This window comes from Anguilla rostrata, chromosome 18 (genome assembly GCF_018555375.3).
Source record: "Anguilla rostrata isolate EN2019 chromosome 18, ASM1855537v3, whole genome shotgun sequence".
NCBI classification, from domain to species: Eukaryota; Metazoa; Chordata; class Actinopteri; order Anguilliformes; family Anguillidae; genus Anguilla; species Anguilla rostrata.
This window is the reverse complement of record NC_057950.1, coordinates 17,605,574-17,615,781: the sequence shown is the minus strand read 5'-3', so window position 1 is coordinate 17,615,781 and position 10,208 is coordinate 17,605,574. Positions and strand designations below refer to the sequence as shown.

General features: G+C 45.8%; 1 protein-coding gene across 1 annotated transcript in view; it reads right to left on the bottom strand.

Annotated features, from left to right (window-relative positions):
* LOC135244418 (inositol polyphosphate-5-phosphatase A) overlaps nt 1–10,208 on the bottom strand; it is a 137,020-nt gene that overhangs the window by 89,659 nt on the left and 37,153 nt on the right. The window contains exons 3-4 of the mRNA XM_064316670.1: nt 7,355–7,455; nt 6,328–6,415 (exon numbers count right to left, since the gene is read on the bottom strand). Of these exons, the coding sequence (XP_064172740.1) occupies nt 6,328–6,415; nt 7,355–7,455 (189 nt within the window). The remainder of the gene's footprint in view (nt 1–6,327; nt 6,416–7,354; nt 7,456–10,208) is intronic.

The window sequence follows — 10,208 nt, the reverse complement described above, 5'->3', positions numbered from 1 at the left end:
TGGAGCTCTACACAGGGTAACTCTATGAGTGGGGCTGTGAGGGGTAGTGGAGCTCTACACAGGGTAACTCTATGAGTGAGGCTGTGAGGGGTAGTGGACGCTCTAAACAGGGTAACTCTATGAGTGGGGCTGTGAGGGGTAGTGGAGCTCTACACAGGGTAACTCTATGAGTGAGGCTGTGAGGGGTAGTGGACGCTCTACACAGGGTAACTCTCTATGAGTGGGGCTGTGAGGGGTAGTGGACGCTCCACACAGGGTAACTCTATGAGTGGGGCTGTGAGGGGTAGTGGAGCTCTACACAGGGTAACTCTATGAGTGGGGCTGTGAGGGGTAGTGGATGCTCTACACAGGGTAACTCTATGGGGGGCTGTGAGGGGTAGTGGACGCTCCACACAGGGTAACTCTATGAGTGGGGCTGTGAGGGGTACTGGACGCTCTACGCAGGGTAACTCTATGGGGGGCTGTGAGGGGTAGTGGACGCTCCACACAGGGTAACTCTATGAGTGGGGCTGTGAGGGGTAGTGGACGCTCTACACAGGGTAACTCTCTATGAGTGGGGCTGTGAGGGGTAGTGGACGCTCTACACAGGGTAACTCTATGAGTGGGGCTGTGAGGGGTAGTGGACGCTCTACACAGGGTAACTCTATGAGTGGGGCTGTGAGGGGTAGTGGACGCTCTACACAGGGTAACTCTATGAGTGGGGCTGTGAGGGGTAGTGGACGCTCTACACAGGGTAACTCTCTATGAGTGGGGCTGTGAGGGGTAGTGGACGCTCTACACAGGGTAACTCTATGAGTGGGGCTGTGAGGGGTAGTGGACGCTCTACACGGGGTAACTCTATGAGTGGGGCTGTGAGGGGTAGTGGACGCTCCACACAGGGTAACTCTATGAGTGGGGCTGTGAGGGGTAGTGGACGCTCTACACGGGGTAACTCTATGAGTGGGGCTGTGAGGGGTACTGGACGCTCTACACAGGGTAACTCTCTATGAGTGGGGCTGTGAGGGGTAGTGGACGCTCACACAGGGTAACTCTATGAGTGGGGCTGTGAGGGGTAGTGGACGCTCTACACAGGGTAACTCTATGAGTGGGGCTGTGAGGGGTACTGGACGCTCTACACAGGGTAACTCTATGAGTGAGGCTGTGAGGGGTAGTGGAGCTCTACACAGGGTAACTCTATGGGGGGCTGTGAGGGGTAGTGGAGCTCTACACAGGGTAACTCTATGGGGGGCTGTGAGGGGTAGTGGAGCTCTACACAGGGTAACTCTATGGTGGGCTGTGAGGGGTAGTGGACGCTCCACACAGGGTAACTCTATGAGTGGGGCTGTGAGGGGTAGTGGACGCTCTACACAGGGTAACTCTATGAGTGGGGCTGTGAGGGGTAGTGGACGCTCTACACAGGGTAACTCTATGAGTGAGGCTGTGAGGGGTAGTGGAGCTCTACACAGGGTAACTCTATGAGTGAGGCTGTGAGGGGTAGTGGACGCTTTACACAGGGTAACTCTATGGGGGGCTGTGAGGGGTAGTGGACGCTTTACACAGGGTAACTCTATGGGGGGCTGTGAGGGGTAGTGTATTAAACTGCGAGTGTGCACATGTATGTGTGTAGGCATGAGTGTGCGTCTGCACGTGTGTGTCCGTGTGTGAGAGAGAATGTGTGTGGATTTGTGTGTTCCTGTGTCCACACATGCACGTGTTTGTGTGAATAGAGACATCTCCTACAGTACGAGCATCACACACACACACACACACACAAGGCACAAATACACACAAACATAACATAAACTGGTGGTACACAAACAAGCAGCAGCTGCACACGCGTATACACACATACACAATTGAGCGTATAAACACACACACATTCTGGCATTACAGAACTTCATTACAAATTACCGGCCAGGCCTCGGCTGTCAGATTATAAATATTAATGAGCTGGAACGAGTGGATTGGGAGTTGAGTGATGAGGGCGGGCCTTTCTAATTGACATTTTACCTGCTGTATACCTTAACACCGCAATAAAACAGACGACTACCGCAACCAAAGAGGAATACATCTCTAATTTCTTTCTCATTTAGCTCCTTCCCGCTGCTGAAGTTGGAAGAGTCGTTAATGTTATGTCTCTTTCTATTGATATCTCTCTCCTGGGTGGGGTAACAGATGGCTTTTCCATACTTCACAGTGTGGCCGCTTAGATTACACATCATTCCCACAGAGCCGGGGACCCAGCGATCGATAGCCTCGGGAGGGGGCTGGGAGCAGGGGAGTGGGCGGGGGGAGGGAGGCAGTCCAATAGGGCGGCTCACTGCAGAACCACAGGCACACAACAGGAGAGAGCTGAACTTCCTCCTAATAACCACCAATGTTTACTTTATTAATTGCTTATGAATTTATTTGCTTTTGTTTGATATAACTGTAATTCTAATTTCTAAATCTATATTTTATTACTTCTCACTTGTAAATCATCAGTCATATCTCTTCCATTTTCTCCTTTAATTTTGCGCAGTTGTGCCGCATTAATTGTAATTAATTTGATATCATCATCCTTTTAGGCGTATTCTGTTCTTGCATATTATTCCATTTAAATTCACACATAAGACACGTGTAACATTCTGAAATATGTCAGATATAATGCTTCCATTTTTAATCATTAACTCATCCATGATGAAATTTTCAAGCTAAATTTGGTAAAGTAACAGCGGTTGAAATATAAATCTAAACATTGATTTATCCTTAAGAAAAGAACAAACACCACACCTGGTATAATCAGTTTCCTGCATTTCTTTCATAAATTATTTTGCTCCGGTAGTGGAAACCGAGAGTGAAAGTGATATTTGCGCCCATATTTGATTCATTCAGTGACATCATCAGCACACATTATCTTTACATCAGTTCGTACTCTCTGTTTCCTCTCCCACAGATAGTCACAGTAGGCGCGGTTAAATAGCAAGCTTGCCCATTTAGTTTTGGACTGGAAAAGGCAGCAGAATTTACGAGCATAAAGTCATCATGTTTTACATCGATGTCTGTGCGTAAAATGTTATGGCCGCAACATGGCAAAATTTATCTTTAACTCATGTCCACCTACAACTCATTCATTCTGTTGGCAAATCACAATTTGAAATAACTGTTATAGTCCATGGTATTAATTCCTTTTAAAAATATAAGAACTCCAAACAACCCCCCACCCCCCCAAAGTCTCCGGTTGCACTTTAACATGATATTCCACCCTAAAAAAATCTAAATTTAATTATTTTTTTGCGTCCAAGAGGATTTTCTGTGAAAATTATGTTGAATGCTTTTGCCAAAACAGGTGGCAATCAGTGGTCACTAAACTACACTCAGTCTCAAAAATCACCTTATTCCCATTTTGCCACCATTTAATTTTCAATAATAATGATGCGGTAGGTATATAATTAATTTTTAAACATATTTACCAATAATATTTACCTATTTTTTAAACAAACAGGGTTCCCAAACCTTCCCAGAGGCACTCCAGGAGGAAGTGAAACTCCGCCTTACTCACTCCCCTACCGAGATGGACTTGTATGCACCGAAACTGTTCTGCGAGGTAAGGGGAAGGGGGAAAATACATTTTCAAGGCACTGTGGATTATTTTACTCACATTACAAGCTTCAAAATAAGCTAAATTGGCAGTCACATCAAACAAGTACAACTTCCAATGTCATTAGGTGATCAAAAGAGATGATCTGAAGTTTGTAATGATGTAAATGTGCAGTTTTTATTTCAACTGTATTTACCTGGTATGATTACATGGCTCAAGTTATAACTTGGGACACGTTTCTGGATGTATCAATAACATCAACGTAAGTAGAAAATCATGAAACTTCTAGGGTATATTTTGGGTGGAAAATCTCTTTAAGAGTCTTTGAGTTTTTTTTTAAGAGAGCTTTGAGTCAACCAGTTTAGTTGCCCTTCTCTTTAATTTTCCTGAGCTTCCACATATTCTACAGCTTCTATATTCTTATACTCTATGGGAGATATCTCTGGAGATATTCCATGAAGATTATACTTTGTTGGAAAATTTGCTGCAGGAGTAACAAAGGCGATGACCATGCCTGACAGTAAGGATCGGCAAAAAATAAATAAATCTAACTCAAGTATCACTAAATGACATTTATCTTTCACCCTCCAAGTGACCCCAGCTAGCTTTCATACTGTCAGGTCACTAGCATACCTGAGGAAGCACCATTCCTCATACTGCTGTTAGGTGCCCTATGCATTGCCGGGAACAGTAAAGTACATTCTACGCTACGTTATATCCCAGAAGACCCGCGTCTCAATCACCTCTGCGTTCCAAAACAAAGCGGCCTAATGCCATTGGTCAGCCCGGCGTTCTCGCTGCGCCTCTCTTGCATTATCTGAAAATTGACAGCCGGAGCAGACAACAAACAATTACCCCCGACCAAAAAATCGAAGGCCGAAAAAAAAAACCCAGAAAAAAAACCCAAAATAAATATGAGTGATGTCATCTGGTTTCTGGGGGAGAGCCAGGGAGGGAGGCGGAGACGGCGAGCTCTTTGTGGGAGTGACGGGTCCGTGATGGAGGAGAAGGAGCGAGATCGGCTTAAGTGACATTTATTTTTAAGTGTTTTGTTTCCTTGGAGAGAGGGGAAGGAAACAGGCGAACAGAAGCGTCTCTGCTTCAGAGAGGAGCGCGCGCGACTAACACTGACAGGAATTCATTCGGGCCGGGGGGGCCCTGCTAAAATCACTTCATCAGAAAAGAGCGGGGCACTTAGTTTACTCTGTAATACATATATAATACGTCTATAATATGTTTATAATAAGAGCACGCTTGACTTTTTCCTGTGACGTGATTTACGAGCGGGCGTGGTGAAGATCGCCGCGCGGTTCTTTTCCCTCAGAAAGCGGGAGATCTGAACCCAGACAGACAGGACCCGGCAGTCAGGACTGAATACTGATTAAGACAGGCTCCCTAAACTGCATCAGCGCCCCCATCTCACACTCCTCTCCGGCTCAGTGGCACCCTAATCAAATATGACCTTTTATCTTTACCTAATTTCGCCATGCGGAACGACGCCGTGCTTCTGTTGGGGAGGCTGTCACTTTGTTTATTCCACTTTCGTTTCAATTAAACGATTCGTTTTCGCGCCTACTCTTGCGGCGGAGTTTTTCTTTTTAATGAAATCTTTTCTTGGAGAGCAGCAGCGTATCACTTTTATTGAAAACAAGGTGGAGAATAAGTAAAAAAAGAGAATGTCAATTCTCCACAGTGTTTAACGATTGAACTCTTAATTTATTGCTTAACGCAGCTCACTGATGATAGCCACAGTAAAACGTTAATAACTGACATGCTGAAGTTTTGCTCCTGAAACACTCTACTTCTTCAGCTTGGCACTAGTACTTTAAGAAAAGATAGCCGCTGCCTGCCTATCCGGGGTGGGAAAAATCATTCCAGTTCAAAATCATTTGTATCTGGCTCCACCAAGGGGTCATATTCTGTAATTACAATGTTTTCTCAAGATGCAGAAAGCTTTACCAAGAGAAAAAAGCTCCTGACAAACTATAGCCAAAGTCCCAAAACACCAAACTGAAATAAGCAGGATAGTAGTTTAAGTGATGTACAATGTCCGATATGTACAATGGATACCCAGAAAGGTTTTTATTTTTATTTTTTTTATATCTGAGCTCACTAGATATCCTTTCTCTCTAGAATGAGAAGAGTGTCTGTCCAATGTTAAACTCATTAATGAGGATCTGGGTGGATGTGTACTCACTCTTGCACTCACACCCACCCCAGCCTTTATCACACATGGTGCAAGCCTTTCACAAACTTTTCTCTCAGACTCATTCTCAGGAACATTCTGCCATCTTGTGGCAGTAAATGTGAACTGCACCTGCACTCTGGAGGCTGAATCTTCACTTGATCCAGTAACCTACAGTAAGCCTGAGGTGGTCACTGGGGCTCAGCTGAAGGATTTCAGAGCAGTCAGTTTCACTTCACTCTGTCTGCAGAACAGCCTCCACATACTGTATGTGCTCAGGCGTGTAAACGTGATGTTGTAAACAGTGCATCAGTGCGTGACAAAATTGTTAAAAATTAATGAAGTGCTTGATAACAACCCTTTATCTTATCAAATTGTTGCCTAACTGATGTTCCACAGAATAGGATTGGCTGTAACGTTTCTAGAGTAACAGAAGCTTTTGTGAGGTGGCTCGACCGAAAGGATACAATCTCTGCTGGAGTTTGAATCACTACTACTGAATCCAGAGATACATGAAAAACTTGTAGATCTCACAAAAAACAGCAGCCTGCTTTTTCCTGTGGGGGGCATAGACTCTACATACCGTGAAATGCTCCTGGGATTTGTAGTTCTCGTCGAGGTAGACGCGGGCCCTGTTGTACTCTTTCATGGCATCACTGGACAGCAGCTCTCTGTTGAGGTGGGGTGGGGGTAGTGGGGGAAAGAGCGGTTAGCTGAGATCCAGGGGTCAATAAACTGCAGAGTGTAATCGCCTGTCTCTCACAATCAAAAGGACTGTGCTGTTAAGACAACACAGCTAAATATGGGGGGACTGAAAGATCATTGATTTTTAAAAAAGTATGTCTTGCTTTTCCACGTTTCTTATTCTAGACATTTGAAACAGATGGAAACTGTTTAAGATATTGTTTAGTCTGAGAGTGTGCAGGTCTGCATCCATGACCAATATTTTAATCACAAGCCTTTGATTTATCAGAATGTATTACATGCACTGCATGTGGGGGAAAAAAAAAAAAATCTGTCCACATGCAGATGCCACTGTTCTCTGGGGATGGTGCTGATCCCAAGGAATGCTCCTGTCAGCACAAGGCCCCAAGCAAACAGCAAGGTGAAGGAGTCGCCAGAGGGGGGAGCCCTTCCCTAGTTTCCAGGCTGGGTACTCTAGTACACTGACACTGGGGGGATTCCAGCACATAGCGTAGCTCTTTGAATCTGCACCTGCCTTTTATCAGAGCATCTTGACATCTGCACAAGCTCCGCTCATTCAGTTTGTATTATTCAGACGGCCTCTCGGCAGGGGAAAGAGTTCGGATTATTCTGTCATTTACATCATCTGTGACACAGATCCACAGACACAGGGACCAGAGCCAGACAGACACAAAACAGTGGAGGGTTTTACACTGCGAAACGGAGATCAGAACAGATGATTTCACACTATGAGAGACAGTACAACAGAGAGGATTTTACACTATGAGAGACAGTAGAACAGAGATGAGTTTACACTACAAGAGTAGAATATAGCATTTTACAATATGAGACAGTAGAATATAGAGGACTTTACACTATGAGTAAGAGAGAGAGCCACAGACAGTAGATACACAGAGGGATCTTACTTGATGAAGCTGTCCACGTGTGACATGGACTCTTCATAGTTCTTTCCTCCCACTTCTTGGCAATGCAGCGCAATAAAGTGTGGTTTACATGAATGCACCGTCTGGAGAGGGGAGGGAAAGACAGGAGGGGAGAGGAGAGGAGAGGAGATGCTGTCATCATGCAACAAGGACATGTCATCAGGGGGATAAGGAAAGAAACACACATAAAGGGTACTGAAGGGCTACCTTTGGGCAGACAAAACCACTGGCACAGTCAGACTGCCTACTGTGCCACATACAGTCACCCAGGCTATCTCTGCCCCTGTCATACCACCCAGAAACAGCAGCCAACTCCTGCCGCTGACCTAGGATCAGCTTGCTTTGAAATGCCGCTAATGCCAGCCACAGCGAGACGTCACAGGCCCTGACCCAGGGACAGTCATTCGCACTGAGGCGTCAGACACAGAGGTCTGGACACAGTCCTTTCACCCAAACAGAGACGCAGACGTAAGGCATGTTTAAAATACATTTTTACACAACATTTCAAAATTAAAACAGTGGTGTTACATGAATTAAATAAATAAAAAACGAACACTTTAAATGTTCAAAAACACTTTAACACCTATCCTTGGGGCTAGATGAATGGATGGATGAAAATATTTGTTTTTGAATTGTGCCAGATATGAAATGAATGGCACTTAAAGGTGATGAATTGAATTGAATAGATTGGCAAGCATACACCGCGAGTCATTTCATATTGCACTTTTACGGAGATCATTTTTAAAAACTGCTGTAATTAGCTATGAAACCACAACCTGCCATTCTCGGTTTCTATTTAAAAAACATTTTTGATGGCACTGATGGCTCAGATTTGGCGGTGTGGTGGAGTGTTGAGGTTCTGGAAGAGCGCGAGTCATTCTTCATGGACAAATTCTGTCTCCCTTTAAAGCACGATGGCTGGTGATGTCGTCCTTCAGCCAGCACAACACACTGCCCTTAACTGGCGCTGTTAGACGTGTGATTGCCATAAGCAGACAGACAAGAGGGGAGGTGGGAGGCAGGTGATGAGAGGGGAAAGACAAAAATTTAGAGAGAGAGAGACAGACAGAGATGTAAAGAGAAAGCGCAAGGAGAGAGAGAGAGCATACTACAGGGGCAACATGTAAAAACCTAATAACCAAGAAGTGGCCAAACAATATGCGCCATCTCTCTGCCCAGCCAGAAGGGGGAGCTGTGGGGAGGCAGGGGGGTGGTCCGACTGTATCACATGACCATCCTCCAGCTCGGGCCCATTCCCCCCTGCACATTCCAGGCTGTTTGTGGGTGTGAGACAGAGTGAGCTCCGCGTGTTCCTGGGGTGTCTGACCCATAACGGAAAATCCATACGGAAGTGAATTAGGGCAGTCACAGGCTCTGCCTGGTCAGGGGGTGGACAGATGTAGGGTGGAAGGGGGGTGGAGGGGGTTGGGGGGTGAGATTGGGGCAGGCCGTAGATCACTGTCGCCCAGGATGTGTGAGCCCCCAGGGGGGTGTTATGCTCGGGACAGTCTGAGGACTGAGGCCTACTCCACTGCTAGGCCCCATATTATTCCCGGTAAAAGCAGAATCAAATGGAAGTAAAGCACGGCAATAACACTATGGATTTTCCATCAACCTCTGGCTTGTCACTTAGCCGGGCGACCCAGGGCTCAGCCCCAGATTTCTGAATTTCACGCTAAAAAGATTAGTGGACCTTTCAGCTTTCACCCCGCAGGTCACATTCTCCTGCAGCCAACACGGGCTGTACTTACAGTACTGCAGTTTGTGTGTGCGCGCGTGTGTGCGTGTGTGCGCGCGTGTGTGTGTGCGTACAGATGCACTGTACAATTCAAAATGGTGAAATCATTACTTTCTCATCCGTTTATGCTACTCTAGAACCAGATAGTACCAACACACTCCTGCTGCATGTTTGTTCAGAATGCATTTCAGTCCAGATGATCTGTCAGCTGATTATTCTTCATACTTTCATAACAGCAAAGTTAAACACTGCTGCACTAACCACTGCTCCACACTGCTGTTATAACCACTGCTCCACACTGCTGTTATAACTACTAATCCACACTGCTGTTATAACCTCTGCTCCACACTGTCGTTATAGCCACTAATCCACACTGTTGTTATAACCACTGCTCCACACCATTTTTATAAGCACTGTTACACACTGCTGCTCTGACCGCTGCTCCGCACTGCTGTCAATTCTGAAGGAGGAAATGAACTGATTCTGTCGAAGCGGAGAGATCGGACAACGGATGGATCTCTACCTGCCTCTCAGATCGTCAAATCATACGTGTGCATATGTCGGCATGCGTGCTTCTCTTCTGATGAAACATGAATTACTCAAATCAGTCTATTTTGAAATGCTAACAGGATTTGCACAACAAATTATTTTCTCAGGGCCTGAACCCATTTCCTGAAACGAGACAGACACGTGCCACAGTGGCTCTTCAGGGAATGACTACTAACACCCGAGGAAACCAGCCCAGCCAGATCAGAGGATCCCGACAGAATCACACCACTCAAGCCAATTAGAGTGTCTCTACCAAACCACATTACTCCAGCCAATCAGAGGATCACTACAAACCCACACTGCCCAAGCCAATCAGACAGTCTCTACCGACCCACATTGCTCCAGTCTGTCTCAGATATAGGGAATATATATAGTCCACATTGTCTCAAATATAGGAAACCTTCAGCAAGGTTTAGTGGGACTGGGAGACTGGGAGAGCTCCAATGCAAATATTCCTGAAGCACATTTACCTGGGCACATCATGCAAAGTGCTTTTTATATCGTTCACAAATGCCAGGCCCCACCACATCAAACAGTAAACAAATGGGG